This window comes from Sminthopsis crassicaudata, chromosome 4 (assembly GCF_048593235.1).
Source record: "Sminthopsis crassicaudata isolate SCR6 chromosome 4, ASM4859323v1, whole genome shotgun sequence".
NCBI lineage: Eukaryota > Metazoa > Chordata > Mammalia > Dasyuromorphia > Dasyuridae > Sminthopsis > Sminthopsis crassicaudata.
Window position 1 is genome coordinate 333,302,708 of NC_133620.1, and position 22,528 is coordinate 333,325,235.

Consider the following 22,528-nt stretch of genomic DNA (forward strand, 5'->3'; position numbering starts at 1 on the left):
CTTAGGGGCAGCTAGGGGGCGCAGTGGATAGAGCACCAGCCCTGAATTCAGGAGGACCCAAGTTCAAATCTGGTCTCAGACACTTAACACTTCCTAGCTGTGTGACTCTGGGCAAGTCACTTAACCCCAGCCTCAAGGAAAAAAAAATAAATAAAATGCCATTCTTATCCAGAAGGAGGACTATGGAGGCTGAATGCAGATCAAAGCATACTATTTTCACTTTTTTTTTTCTTTCTTGAGGTTTTACCCTTTTGTTCTGATTTTTATTTTCCAACATGATTCATATGGAAATATGTTTGAAATGAATATACCTATATATAAATAACCTATATCAGATTGCTAGCTTAGGAAGGTTAGGGAGGGAGGGAAGAAAATTAGAATTCAAAATCTTAAAAAAATGAATGTTGATAACCACATATTAAAGAGGGAGGGAGGTGGGGAAGAAGGAAGAGAATCTGGAACTCAAAAGTTTTTTTAAAAAATTATACTAATAGTTTTTTATTTTCCAAAATACATGCAAAGATAGTTTTTAACATTCAGCTTTGCAAAGCCTTGTGTTTCAAATTTTTCTCTATCCCTTTTTCCTCCCTCCCATTACTAGACAGCAAGTAATACAATATAGGTTAAATTATGTGCAATTCTTCCAACACATCTCCACATTTATCATACTGTACAAGAAAAATCAGATCAAAAGGGAATTTTTAAAAAAAGGAAGAAAAAACAAGCAAGCAAACCAACAACAACAACAAAGGTGAAAACACTATGTTGTGATCCCATATAGCCCCCATAGTCCTCTCTCTGGATGCAGATGATTCTCTCCATCACAAGTCCACTGTAATTGGTTTGAATCATCTCAGTGCTGAAAAGAGCCAAGTCCATCATGGTTGATCACTACATAATCCTGCTATTGCTGTGTACAACGAGGAACTCAAAAGTTTTAAAAAGCAAATGTAACTGGGGAAAATAAAAATACTGTTGAATGTTGAAAGTCATCTTTACATGTAATTGGAAAAAATAATATGCCATTAAAATAAAATGGAAAAAATGAAAAAAAAACACCAAGCAAAATTATTACTATGATTACTTTAGTACTGCCAAGGGACTAAAGTAATAAGGTTTAGGCAGTGCTACAAATAAAGCTGTGATAGGCTCCCTGCTGCTTTCTAAACTTGCCAAGGACTCCAATCCTGCCCATCTTCCTGAGGCTTTACATTTTACTGAGACGAATCTTAGTTCTAGTTCTATTTCATTTTGTTCCGTTTCCAGTGAGACATGAAATCAGGAGATCTGAGTTCTAATAGTGCCTCTGCCTTAATCAGCTGTGTCATCTTGGGAAAAAATACTTTACTTAATGGAGAATCCACTCATGCTAGAAGAATGAAGTGAGATCAGGGGAGCTTTGGAACCAAGTGGTTCATAAGGATACAGAGCAAAGAAAGGCGTTCTCACTTACCATCCACTGGAGTGCAGGGCTCATAGATTAGCCGGTAGCCCTCAAGGACACCATTGGGGAGGAGAGGAGGCTCCCAGGACACATTCACTGAAGTTGTGGTCAGCTCACTGAATTTGACCATGCTGGGTGCACTGGGAGCTGTGGGGGAGCCAATAGTTCTTCAGAATTCATCACAAAGCCCATGCAATCCATTTATCTGTTCAGCAGAATGATTCAGCTGAACAAAGAGCTGCCTAATACCCTTTGGAGAATGCAATCATTCTCAAATTCAGTGTCTTCCCCTTATTGTGGATTTGGGACCCCTAATCTGGACCACCTTCTTAACTCTGAGACTTCAAAATACCAACAAATCCAGCATCCTGATATTCTGATACCAGTGTTCTGAGACTGGAAAAAAAAATGAAGTGCAAAGGAATCCAGTGGATCCCAGTCTTCCTTTCAACATTTTATTTATTCAGCAATTACTTAACCTTAGATGCTGGAGGAAGGGATTATCTACTCTGTGGTAGAGCTTTCCTTGCTATTGAGGGAGGACTAAGATCAGCTCTTAAGGTTATTTTGGGGCAGAGAGATTTCCTTTGCTTTCATATTACACCTTGAAAATTCTAGGGGGAAAGTGGGATTAGAGAAGGGGGAAAGTAACAAGAAAAGAAGATACACCGAAATTTTTTTTTTTACAAGAAAAGGAGATAAGACTTGGGCCTCTAGAAAACTCCCAGAGCATCAATGGACACAGCTCCATAGACCTCAGAGGTCTCTGAGACTGCCAGGGCCTCCCAAGAAGGAATATGAGAGCCAGAGACTGGGGAATCTGTTGAGTGCATTCAAACCCTTCACAGAAGGATGTTTTCATAGCCTCCAGACCCCTGGGGTGACACTGAAAACACAAAGTCTGGGGAGCCAAGTAGGGGAAGAGGGGAAGGGGAGGAAGGGAAGGAAAAAAAAATGAAAACCACCAACTCACTACACCACCCAATTCAGAAGCATATAAGGAGGCTTCAGGATTGATAACCATGGCTATTATTGTCCAGCTCCACCTTCCCTCTGAATTGGAACCAGTCCCAGAGGCGACTTCCGTCTCGGACTTTGGGGAAGTAGTGTCAGCCAGCAGTCTTTGAAGGAGGAAAGTTCAATTCAGCCTAGTCTTGCAGTCCCCCCCCCCCCCTATACTCTGGGCTTACAGGAAAGTGGTGAAAGAACACAATGTCTTCTCTCTTCTAGGAGGGTGAAGTTTCTAAACCAGGGATATGTAGTCTACTAATTATACTAACAGGAAGGAGTAGGGGCCTAGATATTAAAAAATAAATAAATCCGACACTTTTATTTTTGACTTTGGAGTATAATCCGAGATACACACTCATACAAACACAGACATCTGGTTTACACTGGCTTAAATCTTAGCTTAGATTGCTGAAATGGCAGATAATGGTGGCAAAGAAGACCCCAGGTAAGGGAAAAATAATCACTGATTATTAAGTTTAGAATTCTCAAAGCCAATAAAAAGGAAGAAACCCCCTGTTGTTTGAAGGTAGGAGACTGGATGAAATAATCTTCATATCTTATTTTCTGATACTAAGAATCAGGAAATCAAACTTGTTCCATCCTTTTAAACACAGGAGGGGCAAAGGTAGTTGCTGGGGAATCACATAGGATTCTAGCATACTTGTTATGGTTGGAATTCGTTCCAGGGAATAGAAGGTAGATATTAGACAGCAGTACCAGGTTGATCAGGAGGAGGGAGGGAGAAGCAGAGGGAGGACAGGAAGGATTAAAAGGTAGAAAAGATGTAACATGGGATAGGAAAAATCAGGGATACTTGAAGTTAAGCTAGGAGAGATGGAGGAATGAGATACGTGTACTGCTCACCAGTTAGTTCACCATGCAGATTGTTTCTCTCTTCTATTCCTCCTGTATCTTAGATCTAAGACTCTCTTTCCTATTTTCTCTTCACTCATTGGATTCTAAGGAAGATTGTTGCCCTGGTACTTGGCATGGGTACCTCCGAACTGAACAATAATAAAATCATCCTTTTTATAAGGAACCCAGTAACCAGATAGGTAAGTGCTCCTTTTCCAAGTCAGAACATAATCTAGGCTTCCACATTCCCTGGGACAAGAATGAATGTGGGGAGTATTATCCATTGCTCACCTGCTTGTTGGGTTCGTCCCTGGCTGGGGGCACTCCGTGGCCCATCACCTGCGGCATTAAAAGCTGCCACACTGACCAGATAGGCAGTGTAACCAGTCAGATTCTTGAGCTTCACACCATTCTCAGGCAGGAAGAGCGTCTTGAGCCTTTCTGTACTGTTCCGCCGTTGAGCTTCCCAAAAATAAATCTGTGAACAGAGGTAATTGGAAGGAGATGGGTGAGGCTCAAGACAATGAGGCTCTTAGGCTTTCCAGCTCCCATAAGGCATGAATTTTAGAGTCAGTGAAAATAGATTTTGAGCTTCTTAGGAAGTAAAACAAGAAGACTGAATATTTAGCTATTTCTGGGAATCAAAATGAAGAACTTTTCAATGGCCCTTCCATACACTTGTTTCCTTTCATGTTTACCTACAAAGAATGTCTCTATGTGCTTATGGAAGTCTGAGAGAGAAAGTGCCAAGTCCGTGGTTGAGGTGTATAAATTTCTACTATGTACAATGTACAATTATTTTCTTTAAAGTATATTTCAAATTTAACAAATTTGTTCTAACAATTCTTTGCTTGTCTATGTCCCCTTCTGAAATTTCTTCTTCTCTCTTCAGAATTTAAAAAAAAATTCCATCATGCTTCTTTTTTCTGATATCAGGATTTCTACCCTTAATTTCCCCCTCCCATATTTTTAAAAAAAGATTAAAGCTTTAATCAAATAAGTACAGTGAAGTAAAACAAATTTACATGTTGGCCACATTTGAAAATGTATGCCTCATTCTGTACTTCTAGCCCATCACTTCTTGACCAAGAAGGGAGAAGGAGGAAGCATGATTCATCACCAGCCTTCTGGAATCCTGACTGGTCATTGCATTACTCAGAATTCTTAAGTCTTTCACAGTTGTTTTGATTGTTTCATTGAATACAGTCTTGTAGTCATAATATAAATTGTTCTCCTGGTTCTAGTCACTTCATTCTGCATTACTTCATATTAAGTCCTCCCAGCTTTCTCTGAAACCATCCCTTTCATCATTTCTTATGGAACAATAATATTATGTAACATTGATATATCAAAATTTGTTTAGCCATTCACCAATTGATAACATCCATTTTGCTTAAAATTTTTTGCTACTACTAAAAGAGCCATAAGAAATATTTCTATACACATGATTTTTTCCCCTCTTTGACCTCTTTAGGGATATATATTTAATTGGTGCAAAGTGCCAGGCTGGAGTCAGGAAGGCTCTTTTGAGTTTAAATCTGGTTTCAGACACTTCGGCTTTGTGACCTTGGACAAGTCCCTTAAATTTAAATTTACTGACCTCAGTTTCCTCATCTGTAAAATGAGCTGAAGAAGTAAATGGCAAACCACAACAGTAATTTTGCCAAGAAAATTCCAAAGGTAGTTATGAAAAATTTGACACAATTGAAAAACGATTGACTGATAACCTAGTATTTATATATAGTTTAGTCACTTTTGGGAGACATTTTTTGGGAGCTGCCTTATAGAATGGTTGGATTGATTTACAACTCCATCAAGAATATATTAGTTTCCTGGTATCTTTCTGCTGTCCCACCAACACTTGTTATTTACCACTTTTGACACATTTTCCAAACTTATGGATATGAGTTAGTTTAGAATTATTTTAATTTTCATTTCTTCTTATTTGAAGTGATTTCAAGAATGTTTTTTATATTGTTCAAGAAAGGTCTGCCTTTCTTATTTGAAAACTGTTCATTTATATCCTTTGACTTTTAGGGAACAGTTCTTGTTTTTATACACACACACACACACACACACACACACACATATATACACAATATACATGTTCCCTATAAATCTTGGATATCAGTCCGTTATCAGAGAAATTTGCTGCAAAAGATTTTTTTTTCTGAGTTAGCCAATCTTTTTCTAATTCTAATTGCAAAGATTTTGTTTGTGCAAAAACTTAAATTTTATGCAGTCAAAATATTTTATTTTGTTTCTTGTGATCTTTCTTATCTCTTATTAGAGAAAGACTCCTCCTCTCTCCATATTTGTGAAAAGTGTTTCCTTTCTTACTCTTTTAATTTGTTTATGATGTGATCTTTTATATCTAGGTCATATATCCTCTTTGAGGAATTTATTGTGATACAGTCTCAGATGTTGGCCCACACCTAATTTCTGTTTATCTATCTCCTTTCTGGTTTTCCTAGCAATCTTTATTGAATGGTGAGTATCTTAGTCTTTCAGTTTCAGTTTCACTTAGTCTTATGTACCTATCTTATTCAATGGATAAACTTTTCTATTTAAAAAATCAGTACAAAACAATTGTGATTACTGCTTTGCAGAATTGTTTGAGACCTGGTGCTGCTAGACCCTTTTCCTTTCCACTTAAAAAAAAAAAAAAAAAAAAAAAAGATTTCTTTTGAGATAGTTAATCTTTGTCCCTCTATAGATATTTTTTTCTATTCTTTAGAATCTCTCTGCCCTTCCTCGCTTCCCTACCCTGGTTATTAGAGATTATTCTTGTTTCTCATTGTTTTGATTTATCATAATACTATCTGGAATTCTTTTCAGATTTTGCTGGCATGTGTGCTGGTGATCTGGGTCTGAAAACTCTCATCTGTATATAACCCAGTAAAGCCTTTTAAACCTTAATATCTTTGTGATCCTAGAGCTTTGAAAGAAGCCACAGACATTTCCTTCATAAAATGAGTGGGATAAATTAGACAATTTTAAAATGACGACCCATTTGAGGTTCCATAGTCTATGACTGTCAATCTCAATCACTAAAATAAGACCAGAGGAAATGGAGATTATTTTTGCAATTTCAGGTAATCTGGTGCCACCTTCTGGCTCAATTGATCTTTACTGGTACTAGGTTCTCAAAGGCTTTGGATTTTGCTTCCCACTCCAAGGCAACAAAAGGACCAAAGGAATTGTTCTCAACTGGCAAGTGAGAGAGCAGGACAGGCTACTATGTTGCACTCAGCCTATTACAGTAATCAAAACCTCCCTTGGATAAGGAGCCCAGAAGCCAGACTTACTGATGTTTAAACCTTTGCTTTCTCCTGTACCTTCCTTCATAGCTATTATTGCTCAGTTGTTTCCATTCATGTCTGACTCTTCTTGACTGACCCCCATTTGGAGTTTTCTTGGCAGAGATAGTAGCATAGTTTTCAGCTTCCTTCTCCAGCTCATTTTACAGATATGGAAACTGAGGCGAGCAGGATTAAGTAATTTATCTAGGGTCACAGAGCTAGGAAGTCTTTGAAATCACATTTGAATTCAGGAAGGTGAGTTGTCCTGATTTCAGACCCAGCTCATTAATCATTGAGCCACTTTGCTTGTCCCCTTTGCTCTCTCATAAACTCTTCTTTAAAGAATGACATAAATAAAGGTGGAAATTTGTCTGTGTGTGTGTTGTATATCTCTGGGTCTTTATAAATATTGGAACATGTAAAAATACATGAGTCTTTTTGTATAGTGTGCAGGTGTTGCCTACATCTGGATAGCATACTAAATAGCACAAATATCAAATATGGTTTTTCCAGTAGTGATGCATGACTGTGAGAGTTAGATAATAAGGAAAGCTGAGAACCACAAATGACACTTTTGAATTGTGGTGCTGAAGAAAACTTTTGAGAGTCCCTTGAACAGCACAAAGAGCAAATCAGAAAATACTTAAAGAAATTAATTCAGGATATTCTCTGAAAGGTCAAATACTGAAGCTGAAGCTTAACTACTTTGGCTACATAATGACAAGAGGGGACTCATGGAAAAGACCCTGAAGTTGGGAAAGATTGAAGGCAAAAGGAAAAGGGGATGGCAGAGGAAGAGATGGTTAGATAGTGTCATGAAATAATGAACATGATGTAAGAAATGACCAACAGGATGATTTCAGAAAGGCCTGGAGAGACTTACATGAGCTGATGCTGAGTGAAATGAACAGGACCAGGAAATCATTATATACTTCAACAACAGTACTATATGATGATAAATTCTGATGGACGTGGGCATTTTCAACGATGGGATGAGCCAAATCAGTTCTAATAGAGCAGTAATGAACTGAACCAGCTACACCCAGCGAAAGAACTCTGGGAGATGACTATGAACCACTACATAGAATTCCTAATCCCTCTAATTTTGTCCACCTGCATTTTGGATTTTCTTCACAGGCTAATTGTACACTATTCCAAAGTCCGATTCTTCTTGTGCAGCAAAATAACTGTATGGACATGAATACATATATTGTAGTTAATTATATTTTAACATATTTAACATGTATTGGCCAACCTGCCATCTGGGGAGAGAGGTGGGGGAAACGAGAGGAAAAGTTTGAGTAAAAGGTTTTGTAATTGTCAATGCTGAAAAATTACCCGTGCATATATCTTGTAAATAAAAAGCTATAATAATAATAAAAAGAAATAATGAACATGAACTTAGATAGATTTCAAGAGATAGTATGGGACAAAAGGTCTTGGCAGATTTTGGTACGTGAAGTCAGGAAGAGCTGGATAACAGAAATTATTGAAGGGCAATAATAATAACAATAAGAGCAGCAGCAGCAACAATTTTACATTAATGTTTGTATCTATCAGTTTTTATGGATCTCACAGCCAATGTCTGATTTGAGTATTATATCATTTTCAGATTCATTTGATGGCTAGTAATGTCCATTTGGGAGGCTAGAAGTACTAAGTCTAACTGGTTAATGTTAACATTAACTGCTTTGGTAATAATGTTATCTGGATAATATTTTTAAAAAGAGAGGTAATATGATAATATGGTATTGTGGATAGAGAACAGGACCCAGAAAGCTCTGACACTTGTTAACTATATGACAGTGGGCAAGTCAATAAATTCCTTGGAGCCATATAAGATGGGGATAACAATTATTATGTATTTTATTTAATAGGCTTATTAAAACTTTATAACTTGATAGAGACAACTTATCTAAAGTATTTTGAAAATTTTAAGGGGGGGCAACTAGGTGGTGCTGTGGATAGAGCACCAGCCCTGAAGTCAGGAGGACCTGAGTTCAAATGTGACCTCAGACACTTAACACTTCCTAGCCATGTGACCCTAAGCAAATCACTTACTTGCCTCAGAAAAATTTTAAGGCACCAGTTTAACAGTCATTATTCTTATGATTATTGATTTTAAGTTGGCTGTTTCAGTTAGCATCAAAAATTAATTGGCTAATGCTAACATTCTTGTCAAAGAATAGAAAATACACATATATGTATGCAAACATACATATTCACATATATGTAACCATTAGTGGGAGACACACATATACATGTGAATATATACATGTGTATATGATCCTGTGTCTATCACATGCAAATAATTACCCACAAAGAAACGTATATTTGAGGTACTCCTTATTAGACTAATAATTTGAACTATACTTGGTTATATATTGGTTTATATTATACATTTTAGCTGTTTCATATATATAAGAGTTTGGCCCACATCATCAATTTCTAAAGTCAATTGGGGATTCAGGAGATAGAGTGCTAGGATTGAAGCTAGGGAAATCTGAGTTCAAATCTAACCTCAGACACCAGTTGTATGACCCTGACAAGTCTCTTGACAATTGTCTCAATTTCCTCATCTGTAAAATGGATATGATAAAATAGCACCTATCTTGCAGAGTTGTTAGGATTAAATGAGATAATGTTTATAAAAAGCACTTAGCTTAGTGCCTTGTACATAGATGCTATATAAGTGCTTTTTCCCTTCCTTTATATTCCCCACAGTGCCTAGAACAGAATTAGATTCATAGTAGGACTTTTAAAAAAAAAAACTTGTTTTATGTATGGTGTGTGTGTGCGTGCATATGGAAATTTAAGTCTTAATGTTTGCCTGTGAAATTTCCATTCTTTAACACATTGCCAGGCTGGTGGCTGCCCAACTGTTTTTTGCCTTTTTTTCACTCCAATGCATGGGTGACATATGCTATAGGCACAATGTTTGTTTTTCCCAGCTGTCACTGCCAAGTGTTCCAGGGTGATACTTCTCATGGTGTCATATGTCCTTATGGCTCTCTTGGCCAGATGCCTTCCTCGAACCTCTGGAGGGCAAGAAACCCAGGACTGGCTCTGGTCTCCATCCAATTAAAGGTACCTTAGGAATTGAGTCTGGATGCTAGCAATAGGAAATGAGTCTATTACAAACAGGCAACCTAGTCCAGTGGCTTGGCCCATTTCCTTTGTTCAGAGGTCTGAGAATGAAGAAAGCAATCAGGAATTTGACACAACTGTCTCAGTACTTGGGGCTATTTCTAAAAATGCCAGTATAGGGGTGAGGGGATAAAATTATAGAATCAAATTATAGAATTAATTCCAATCTTTTCTAATTAATTGCAATTTTTAAAAAAAGTCTTTTCCAACTCTAGATCTGCTTACCTCTGATTCTTGTGTCTTCTCTCTTTCCTTTTCCCTCAGCTATTTTTGTTCAGAGAAAATATTACATATTTACAGCTCTAGGGGAAGGGAGAAGCATGGCCTTTTGAATATCTGGGCTTTGGGAAAGATGCTTTTAGCTTCCTTATCTTTAAAATGGTGTCAATATTCTTTGCCTTTTTTTTTTTTTTTGTGTGTGTGTGTAGTTAAAAGGCAACAGTTCACATCTCTATAGTGATTTTTTTTAAAGACTTGGTATTTCCCGTCTCATCCAGGCTGTTCATGGGCCCAAATCTTCTAATGATTAACATGGAAGCTCTGCCTGCTTCATTTCTGACTTAGAGTGGTTGATCTATCCTTAGGCAGCAACCTCCTTGGCACTCATTCCACCCCTTTATTCCTGGAGGGTTCATCATATTAGTGTGGATACTCTGATTGTTTTTATGCTTACTGTAACTCAGAACTTCCTCAGCTATTTCCAGGAGAAAAGGTTGCAAACACAGGCTTTCATGCTCAGCTTCTCCAGGGTTTTAAGTGAATAAATCCCTGAAAAGTGCATTACCCACAACAACCCTGTAAAATAGGTAGTATAAAATTATCTCCATTTTATAGGTGAGGAAGCTGAGATTTGCACACATATAAACACATGTATACAGCACATATTTATTCAAGTACACACAATATACATGCACACAACACATATATGTGTATACATAGCATGTATATACACTCTATATGCATATATACATACACATATACATGTACATATATGTTCATACCTATATCTATATCTCCTCTAGGAAATGATTCTTTATTTTCAGTACAAGATATGAACTGGAATTTGCTGTAATGGATTTTGGTATGTGTTATTATCCTAATTATTATCATTGTTAGCCAAATAACATCTCTGAAGAGTCCCAAATTATTCATAGAAACTTCACTTAAGGCCTTTGGGAACACAGAATCATAGAATTTAGAGTTGGAAGAGAACTTAGAAATTATTTAGCACAACACTCATCCTGGTTCTACCTCTTACTGGCTAGTATGTTGTTCATAGTCACATCTAATTCTCTACAACCCCATCTGGGGTTTTCTTGGCAGAGATACTAGATTGATTACACACACACACACACACATACATACATATATACACACATATATAGACATACCTGCTGTTTTCTTGTCCACCTCATTTTATAGATGGGGAAACTTGTCATGGGTAGTGAGTTTCTGAGGTCAAATTTGAACTTAGGAAGATGAGCCTTTCTGACTCCAAAATTGATATTCTCTATTCACTGAGCCACTTGATTCAAACTTAGGCAAATCATTTCACCTTTAGCAAAGCTCATCTAGATACTACATTGTACACTGGGGGGTAGAGATGTGGGGTGTCCATCTGCCCAATCTGGGATAGGAAACACTGAGAAGTTTTTCACAGCTAAAGCCCTGCTGGTCATTCTATAGATTGCTAAGGCCTTTCTTTCCTCGTTTGTCTTCCTGTACTCTGTTGAAGAACATTATATGTACCTTATAGCCTTGGATGTCACCATTCTGTGCCTCCAGTGGAGGTGGTTCCCATGTCACGTCTAGCTGTGTGGCTGTGGCACCATGGACAGCTACATTTTGTGGCGGTGCAGTAGGCACTAGAAGATGAAGAGGAAAAAGATAAGGCTGATTGTGTGTGTGTGTGTGTGTGTGTGTGTGTGTGTGTGTGTGTGTGTGTGTGCCTGCGCTTGCTAGAGCAGGTGGAAGGTCAGCCCAGGTGAGTAGGGTCCTCCTATTGCCATATCTTTTCCAGTTGGCCTTAAAAGGTGGTTGGGAAAGGACCAAGGCCAATTTGGCATGGAAATGTGTGCAGTGGTAGACGTAGGATGAACAGGTGTGAAGGGGAGAAATGTCGTATCACTTTACTCACCTGCCTCTCCAACGAACACTTCCTGGGGTGAACTGGATGGTCCCTCCCCCACAGCATTGTAGACACTCATTCGGATCTCGTAGCGTTTGTGCTTACTTAGGTCTGGTGGGGAGGAGGGGAGTGGGAAGAGGATACACAAAGAAGTCACTGTGAAGGTGAGGGTGTATGCATGGGGCAGGGGTGAGGGGGTGCATGCTCTGGTCATTCAGGGAAGGGGTTCGGCTTGGGTAGAGATGAGAAAGGGGCCGGCCTGTTGTTCTGCACTCTGATATAATAAGTTAAAGGGTGAAAGCAGCACTGGGGTGGGGTCCATTTCTGCTTCATGCAACTGCTTTCCCTCTCTCTGGACACACTTTTGCTTTGCATCCGACAACTAGAGCTTCTATATTTCCAATGCAGCATCTACTTTAAAAGTTCAAATTCTTCCCCAACATGTTGATAAATGTTTAACAACTGAGCTGGGGGAAGAAGCACACACATGACACATTTTAAAATTTAATCTGCATTTTAACATTTTCTCTATCATTTCCTTAAGCCTTGGCAATAAATGAAACAATAAAACAACCCTGATTTGTGGTATTTGCCAATTTTCTTCCTTCCTTCCTTCCTTCTTTCCTTCCTTCCTTCCTTTCTCTCTTTCTTTCTCTCTCTTTCTCTCTCTCTCTTTCTCTCTCTCTCTCTTTTTCTTTCTTTCTTTCTTTCTTTCTTTCTTTCTTTCTTTCTTTCTTTCTTTCTTTCTTTCTTTCTTTCTTTCTTTCTTTCTTTCTTTCTTTCTCTCTCTCTTTCTTTCTTTCTTTCTCTCTCTCTCTTTCTCTCTTTCTTTCTTTCTCTCTCTCTTTCTTTCTTTCTTTCTTTCTTTCTTTCTTTCTTTCTTTCTTTCTTTCTTTCTTTCTTTCTTTCTTTCTTTCTTTCTTTCTTTCTTTCTTTCTCTTTTCTTTCTGGCAATTAGGGTTAAGTGACTTGGGACTAAGGGACACACCACTAGGAAGTATTAAGTATCTGAGGTCAAATTTGAACTCAGGTCCTCCTGACTGGCCAGTACTCTATCCACTGTGCTATCTAGCAGCTCTTTTGCCGATTTTCAATGTGTAAATGCTCACTCTGAAAATTTAACAACTAGTTTTCAAAAGCTCTTTCTTCCATACCCCTGCTCAACTAGCTCCTTATGTGTCTCCTGTCCCCCTCCTACAGAGCTGCCAAAATTTGAATCTCAATCTTTCCCCCTTATTCTTTGTACATTGTTGTATATATACTCTATTGGATAGCTTTCCTAGACAGAAAATGTGAATAGGTCCTAACCGTCAACACTCTTTAAAAGAACAATAACAACAACAACAATAACAAATAAAGGCAGATCTCAAAGGAAGATTGAAAATTTGCCCCTCTAAACTTTTCCATTCAGGTTCTTGTCACTTTTTGCTTTCAGAAGTCACTGCTGGTTTTCCCATTAGAAAGCGGGAAGAGGAGTTTGAAGAGGTAGGGAGAATTTCTGGACTCTGATGTGGTACAGAAGGAACAAATCATAAGGCAGAGGTTCTTAACCTTGGTCCCTTGGACTCTCAAAGGGATAGTGGATAGATTTTAGGAGGGGAAAAAGGCAACTTTTTTCCTAATTTCTAATTAAAGTTAGCATTTTCTTTAATTATTAAAAAAGGCATTATTCTGAGGAGTCCATAGACTTCACCAGATGACCAAAAGGATTCAGGTCACACAAAAATGATGAGAAACTTTGCTCTAAGGAGTTTTTCCAAGGCCAAATCATGAGACTTGCACCAGAGAAGTCAGAAAGTCCTTTGAAACATGATCACACTTGGTAAGGAGGACTAGAGGAGAATATCCATGATAAAACAAATCTCCAATGAGTTTGAAGTTGCTGATTTTTCTTTTTGTTGGGAAAAGGCATGGTTGTGGTGGTGATAGAAATGAGTTGGGGTACAGTTTGCTAGTTATAGCATTTTGGTGGCTTCTTCCTTAGCTCCATTTCTCTGCAATAGGTTAACACTTTAAGTCTTTGCAATATCCATCCCCCCCATAACATATCATGCCTTTGTTTTTTTTTTTTTCACAGCTGTTTCTGGACATACTGAACCATGACCCCCATAATAAATCCTCCCTCTCTAGCAGTGAAAAATCCATCAGACATAGTGATTTCATCTGAATGTATGCAACATTTTGCACCTATATACTCTCATGTCTCCATCAAAAGAAAGCTGTTTCTACTCTATATTCTTTCTCAGTCAGGAGTCAATTTGAACAGTGGACATCCTGTTTCAGAAGCCCTAGCCTTGTCCAATAATAGAAGAACACCCACTAGGGAAAGGGGGAATGTTAATTTAGAGGTCAGATGAAGAAACAAGGAGACTTACTGTCCAGTTCATATTGCGTGAGGCTGGGTCGGCTCAGGTTCCGCACAGCATACATAGCTGTTGGCAGGTGTGGGGAGGCAGGGAGGAGGGGCAGAAGGGATAGAGTACATGGAGGTTAGCACACACACGAACATTGAACTTTTACAGAGAGAAACCAATAATTTTGACACTAGTAGAGGGAAATGGGAGAAAGACAGCTGCTAAGAGAAGTTAAAGATTTTAGTGGAAGTGAGAGAGGAATGAGCATGTAGACACCAGATCAGCAGCCAGAATGAGTGGCAAGTGAGGAGAAAGCTATGATGAAAGCACTTATCACAAGGGTAAGATTCTGGGCCCAGAGGATCTCAAATACCCCCTGATTTTAGTCTCAGAAGATTGATCTCATATCACAACCAAGTTGATTGATTATTGTCTTTCATTCTCAAAGAGGACCAAAATGATCACACTATGTTGGGATCAAGATAGAGTGTCCAACTCTGGCTAATCAGATAAGCTCTGAGGGTTCTCCCACGGGTCAGGATTAAGTGAATATGATAGCTAAATTCTTCTGACTCTAAAACTATTCAAATTCTACCTCAACCTTTTCTCATGGATCTTTATATATTTTACAGATAGAATCATGGAAGTGGAAGTATCAAATCTCAGGCGTCGAAGGTTGCAATCACCAGGCTACATGGACATTATGTGGTTTTAGGTAACTAGAAAAAAAAAGGCAGGGTGGGTATAGGATTTTGGAAGTAGGGAAAGAGAATACATACATGCATATATATATATATATATTGTGAACATTTACAATGCATGTATATGATATGATTATAAAAAATGAGATTTCTTTTTGTATGTTTTGGGAAAACAGTAGCGTTCATTACTTCTTGGCTAAGTCATATATGAACTTAAAAAAAAACCCATATGATTATTTACTTTTGCTTATTCTGAGGTTATAGCCCCCTAGTAATTGAATTTCTCTCTCTCTCTCTCTCTCTCTCTCTCTCTCTCTCTCTCTCTCTCTCTCTCTCTCTCTCTCTCCTCTCTCTCTCTCTCTCTCTCTCTCTCTCTCTCTCTCTCTCTCTCTCTCTCTCTCTCTCTCTCTCTCTTTCTCTCTGGGTTTGTTTTGTTTTCCCTGAGGCTGGGGTTAAGTGACTTGCCCAGGGTCACACAGCTAGGAAGTGTTAAGTGTCTGAGGTCAGATTTGCACTCAGATCCTCCTGACTTCAGGGCTCTATCCACTGCACCAACTAGCCATGGTGTAATAAACAGGTATACAGCAAAACTATTACAATCTTCTTTTAACACAGATGTAATCTTTGCTTCCTGAAGCAAATAAGCACAGGGTCTGGGATTTCACAGGTATAGGGAAATTCCCTTTCCCAGTGCCCTCCATGATTATAATAGATAAATTACAGAGAATTGGCTAATCCATAAACAGATTAAATGACCTGCCCAACACAACATAATTAGTGTCTGAGGCAGGATTTGAACCCAGTTGTTTCTTATACCAGGCTTCCCAAGACTGTCCTGTTATAATAATAGAGCCCACTTCATAGGATTATTGTGAGAATCAAATGTGTATGTAAAGTCCTCTGCAAATGTTAAAGTGTAATATTAATGTGAGCTATATTATTCCTCCTTATAAAGGGCCTACTACATTTATTCATTCATTTATCTTTCTATCTAATTAAATATCTAACTATTCTATCTATTTCTAGGTGGATTATATATCAAACTATTTCTGTCTATCTCTAATTATCTGTCCCTAATTAACTATTTTGTCTAATTATCTATATCTATCTCAATCCAACATCTCTGAGTAATTATTTTTCTGTCTACCAATCTATCTCTATTTTATCTATCACCTCTATCTTTATATATTTATGTCTAATTGTCTATATCTATTATCTATCTCTATGTCTCTCTAGTTATCTTTCTAGTTTTGATTACCTATCACTAATTACTTATATTTTCTCTAATTATTTTTCTATATGTATCTATTGATTTTGAATTCTTTATCTTTTATCTATGACTAATTATCTTTCTATATTCATCTAATAATTTATATCTTTCTATGTCTATTGCTATCAATGTATCTACCCCAATTATCTGTTTCTAATCTATCTTTGTCTCATCATCTATGCCCATCTCTAACATCTCTAATTGTTTTCTATATCTTTGATTATCTGTATCATCTCTGACTAATTATTTTTCTATATATCTAATTATCTCTTTTATCTATCATCTCTTTCTATACGCACACACACAGAGATATATACCTGTTTAATTATCTATTCTGTTTTCTATCTGTATCTCTGTCTAGTTATCTATTGTTGATTATGTATCTCAAAGTATCTATATAATCTCTAATTATTTTTCTATGTATTGATTTCTATGTATTGTGTATTGTCTGTGTATTGATTTCTAATTATCATTCTCTGTGTATGTCTCTCTGTGTCTGTATGACTATCTCTCTGTCTTTGTCAGTATACTTGTTCTCTGTCTCTCTTTAGGTCATCTAAGTATATCTATTCTCCCCTTGCATTCCTCCTTTAATCTCTCTTTGTGGTATGGAGGCAACCCTGAATTTACAAAGGTTATGTAAGCTGTGCCACATCCTACTAAATCAGAAGGGATTTGAGGGGGAGTCTGTTGATGTACTCCTGTTATTTGAGGACTAGCCTAGCTAAGTTCAGAGATGCTCATTACCAGTTTGGATGAAGGGTGATAAATATGTTGGCTATAGGACTGTTGGAGGTCTCTTATGAAATTGTAGAGAGGTTGCAATCGATCTTGATGGAGGTGATACTCACATCAATGAGGTGACAGATTTGTTAGAATGTCAGTTCCTTGAGAGCAGAGATTGTTTTATTCTTTGCCTTTCTATCTATCCCCAGTGCCTAGTATAGTACTTGACATATAGTATGTACTTAATGCTTGATAACTGATTTTTTTTTTGGTTCAGTTGTTTTCAGTAGTGTTTGACTCTTTGTGATACCTACCATTTGGAGTTTTCCTGACAGAGATGTTGCAGTGGCTTGCCATTTCCCTTTCCAGCTCATTTTACAGATGAGGAAATTGAGGCAGAGTGAAGTAACTTGTGCAGGATCACACAGTAAGTCTTGGAGGCTGCATTTAAACTAAAGAACGTGGATCTTCTTGACTCCAGGCTTGGCACTATATCCACTGAGCCACTTAGCAGTCCGTGGTTGATTGATTCTCCAACTATTAAGTTACGTGTGTGTGTGTGTGTGTGTGTGTGTGTGTGTGTGTGTGTGTGTATGTGTGTGATGCCCCTATTTTACTGGGGTCAGGCAGAAAAGTGAGGTGGGACTTTGTAAAGATAGAGAATGATGTTTAAACATGATGACAGGGTTTCTTAAGATCGTGCCATTTCTTTTAAGATCCAACTTATGTGCTAGACTAGATTTTGCGATTTTGCTGACTATCTAGGATACTTTATCTGCTTTAAGATTTTCCCCCCAAATGTAAAGAACCAAACTCTGGGGAGAAAGATGTACACGAATAGGCTGGTTTTAATCGCAAGAACACACAACAAACAAGAAGGCTATCCTGGCGTTACTGACCCTGAACCAGAGGATGAGAATGGATGGAGAAAAGAAGGCTCTAAAACTACTGTCTGAGAGTGAAGAGGAAAAAAGTGTTTCAAGCCTATCAGACAGCTGAAGGGTTGCTGTCTACAGACTGGGCAATGCAGGGATGAGACAGAGCTTGAGGATAGGATGCCAGACATCACTGGAGTCTTGCCGGGTTTGGATGGCATCTCTTCACTCCTCTTCCCTTCTTCCCTCCTCCCATCTCTCCTCCATCCCAAATCTCTACTTCCCCCCTTTCCTAAGCCTCTATACTCACAGGTGAGCTCAGCCCATTTCATACTGGGATTATTGATGTTTCTCATGGTGAAGCCCCGCAACCCTTCATAGAGCAGCTCTCGATAACGGATCCGGAAACCCAGCAGTATCCCATTGATTTTATCTTCAGCTGGTGGCTGGAGATGGAGCGGACCCAAGGGAGAGATATTCCAAATCATAAACATGTAAAATGACATTTTATCTTCCTAAGCACAAGTCTGTTTCACCTTCCCCTCACCATAATCTCTAGTAGCTCCCTCTTACCTGCAGGTTCAAATATTAAATCTAGTTTGGCTTTTAAAGACTTTTATAACCTGCTCCCTTCCTACCTTATCATTCTTATTTTATTTCCCTCTAGGTACTCTGTAATCTTGGGACACTACCCTCCTTGAGATTCATCACACAACTCCCAACTATATATTTTCTTTGACTGTCCCTTAAGCCTAGAATTCCCTCCCTTGTTATCTCTGCCTTTTGGCTTCCTTTAGTCTCAACTAAAACCCTATTTTGTATAAGAAGTCTTTTTTCCTTAATGTTAATGGCTCCCTTCTGAAATTACCTCCAATATACCCTGTCTATATCTTGTGTGCACATAGTCATTTTCTTGTTGTCTCTCCCATTAGAAGGTGAGAGCTCCTTGGTGGTAAAGACTGTTTTTGTCTTTCTTGGCACCCCCAGAGCATAGTAAGTTCTTAATAAATGGCTAGTTCCTGACATATACTTATAGCATACCCTTCTCTATTATTTGTTTGCTCTTTCAAATATATGTCTTTTATGCCCACTGGATATGCTGGTAAATGTTTAACTAGATGGTGGTGGTAGGAGGAAGCACTCAAGCAAGACACATACCACCTGCATTATAAACATTTTCTCCCTTCGTTATCTAAGTCTAGGCAACCAACAAAATAAAATTCATGCTCTGATTTCTGAGGTTTAAATGCTCATGGTAAAAATTAAATAATTGGCTATCTCCGTTGGTATAAGATAGTATAAACTGGATCTAGTTCAACCTTCTTTTCTTGAAAAGTGGCAATTGGGGCAACTAAATAGTGTAGAGGATAGGACACTAGCCCTGTAATCAGGAGTTCAAATCTGGCCTCAGATATTTACTTGTTGTGTGATCCTGGACAAGTCACTTAACCTTGATTGCCTCCAAAAAAATACATAGGATTGTACTCAAACCAATTGAACACCAATTGAGGACCTGAGTTCAAATTTAGCCTCAGGTAATTATTTTCTGTGTGATCCTGGACAAGTTACTTAACCCCAATTGATTTATTTTTTTTTAAGGATGACAGTCATCTGTTGCTGGGATGGAAGTCCTGGAGTGGGAGAGAGAGAGAAATTGGAAGGAACACTGGATTTGACAGAAGACTTGGTTTTGAGTTTTGATGTTAATACTTACTAGTTTTTTGATTTTAGATAACCATCCCCTCTGAAACTTAGATTCCTCATCTGCAAAATGTGCAACATTACCCTTGTACTATTCTACTTAGAGTTGTTGGGATGAAAGTCACTTAGTCAACATGCATTTCTTAAGCACCTATTATGTGCCTGGTAATACACTAAGTATTGGAGAAACCAAGAAAAAAAAGCCCCTGCCTTCAAGAAATTTTCATTCTAATGAAGGACACAACATACAATCAGCTAAGTATACAGGAAATATTCTCTGTAAAGGGGAGGCAATGTTAAAGGAAAAACTATGGCAGCTGGGGAGGGATAGGTAAGGATAGAAACCAGAAATGACTTTCTACAGCAAATGGAATTTGAGTTGAGTTTTAAAGAATGCCATGAAAGTCTATAAACGGTAAAATGCCTTATAAATTTAAACTATGGTATACAGTTCCCTACTTTTATAATGTTTTAATAGTGGATTTATCTGCTCTAAGAAAATAAAAAATAATACAGTTTTTAAGAGTCAAGTCAATAAGTATTTATTAAATGCTTACTATGAGTTAGGCACTGTGCTAAAAACAAACAATCCTCACCCTCAAAACAACAACAACAAAACTCTCACAAAGAGAGGCAGCATGATGTTGGAGGTAGAGGAAAGGCTTCTGACACATGCGCTAGCTTCAGAGCCATAAAGATTGGGGTTTGAGTCTTGACTTTGTGACATACTGGCTTTGTGTAACCTTGTACAAGTCACTTAACTGCTTAACAAGCATTTATATAATAATATAAAATATAATTTACATGACAAAGATAATAACCATCTATAATAACAAATAAAGCTTTAAGATTTAAAAGTACTTTACAAATATTTTGTTTTGCCTTCATAATCTTGGGAGGCAGGTAATATTATCTTCATTTTACAAATGAGGAAACTGAGGCAGACAGTTTTTTTTTTAAGTGATTTGCTCATGGTCACATGGCTAGAATCTGAGGCAAAATTTGAACTCAGGTTTTTCTGACTCTAAGTCTAGTCCTATCACTATACCACCTAGCTGGTGAGTCTAAAAGTTGAGAAGAAGTTATTGACTTGCATTGGGAGAAGGAGGTTCCTTAAATTTAGGAGCCCTTTCTACCCTCTTACCCCTATACTGATGAAATCATAGGTTCAGTTTCTATCTCTTTATATCTATCACCTCTTCTTCTTAAGATCCCTGTGAGGTAGAGAGGGTAAAGTATTATTATTATTATTATTATTATTATTATTACTGTTATTATTATTTATTCCTCATTTAACAATGGGAGATGCTTAGGCTTAGAAAAAGATAGAGCTAGCTAGTAATGGATCTATAAACCCAATTCTTTTTAATAGCTGCTACTGCCTTTCTTTCACGCTTGGTGCCATCTCCCTTTCAACTGTTGATCCCTCATTCTAAACTCAATAGCTAAACTCTCCTTGGAGTGTCTGGGAGGCTGTGACAGACGGTTCCCTGAATCTTCAAGAGCTGATGAACACACACACCACCACACACACACACACACACACACACACACACACACACACACACACACACATTCTCTTTGCCTTCCTTTTCGTTGCTTACAGCTTGATCCACAGGGATTTTATGTCTAGGCTTGGAAAAGTGGAAAGGCTTAAGGAGATACTTTAAAAAAATGATACCAAATGTATGGAACCTACTACAATGGTTCTTGCTTTAATTAGCCCTTTAATTGCCTCTCAGACTGCTGGTGGGGTGTTCATGCTCTCTGCTCTCCTACTGTTCTGGTTTTAAGTTGCAGCACTGGAGGAAAGAGGGCATTTTTATTCAGAGCTCTCAGATATCATAAAAATTCATAAAATTTAGACTAGCTGCTATCTGCCCTGGGCTAGGGTCAGAGTGGGAACACTTTCCATAGCTGGGTTTAGCTGGCTAAAGGAAGAGTCCTCACCACTGGAGGGCAAGTTGCTTCCTTTGCCTTTAGTTCTTTCCCCATTATCAGTCCCAGAGCAGTGAAAACTAGCATCCCCTTCTCTTCCTCCCTTTCTCTCCTTTTGACCAGGGTCTTCCCCAGAGCCCAACCAGAACAGTTGGCTGAAAGGAAAAATTCATACCCCTCCTACTTAATTTTTCCCTTCCATGTTCTCCCTCTGTCCCAGGCCATCCCAGAACTTTTGCAGGATTCCAGGTGACAGGAAGGCAGGAAAGATTGCTGCCAACAACAAAGACTTCCTCTCTACTTTTTCTCCTCCTTTTCCCATGCTATCTGACTATTCACAGAGTTTTCCATGAGATGAAAACCAACAACTCTATTCCTTCTGATGAGATGAGAGAACATTAAGCTTACTACCTGCTCTGCCTTCATACCTTGCAGGCTTCTAGAACTGCCATTTTAACTACTTCTATAATCTAAGGACTTCTGGGCCTTGCCATCTACCTCTCTTCTGTAGCCTTAGGATTTCAGGATCTTTTTGTTTGCCCTATAGTCAGATTCCTCCCCCCCACTTTTATTTTTTAAATTATCCCCCCCAGAGTCCAATTTTATATATGTAAAGAAAATTTTTAGCATTCTTTTTTTTTCCCTGAGGCAATTGGGGGTTAAGTTACTTGCCCAGGATCACACAGCTAGGAAGTGTTAAGTGTCTGAGGCTAGATTTGAATTCAGATCCTCCTGACTTCAGGGCCAGTGCTCTGTCCACTGTGCTATCTAGCTGTCCCTTTGGCATTCATTTTTACAAGCATTTGAGTTTCAATTTTTTCCCTTGTCCCCTCCCCTTGCAAAATGGTAAGCAATTTGATATTTGCTATATATGTTTGATCAAATAGAACATATTTCCATATTAATCACAGTTGTGAAAGAAGAAACAAACCACAAGGGAAAAAACACACAAAAAAAGTTAAGTGAAAAAAGTATGCTTCAAACTGCATTCAGAGTCCATCAGTTCTTATTCTGGATGTGAATAGCATTTTCTATCATGAGGTCTTTGTATTTGTCTTGAATCATTGTGTTGCTGA

The 22,528-nt window shown here is 38.1% G+C and overlaps 1 protein-coding gene across 1 annotated transcript in view; it reads right to left on the bottom strand.

Moving 5' to 3' along the window:
- The window catches only part of SDK2 (sidekick cell adhesion molecule 2), a 426,366-nt gene that overhangs the window by 43,554 nt on the left and 360,284 nt on the right, over positions 1 to 22,528 (bottom strand). Inside the window, 6 exon segments of the mRNA XM_074260670.1 lie at positions 1,454 to 1,591; positions 3,602 to 3,788; positions 11,509 to 11,624; positions 11,897 to 11,998; positions 14,263 to 14,319; positions 18,124 to 18,259. Of these exon segments, the coding sequence (XP_074116771.1) occupies positions 1,454 to 1,591; positions 3,602 to 3,788; positions 11,509 to 11,624; positions 11,897 to 11,998; positions 14,263 to 14,319; positions 18,124 to 18,259 (736 nt within the window).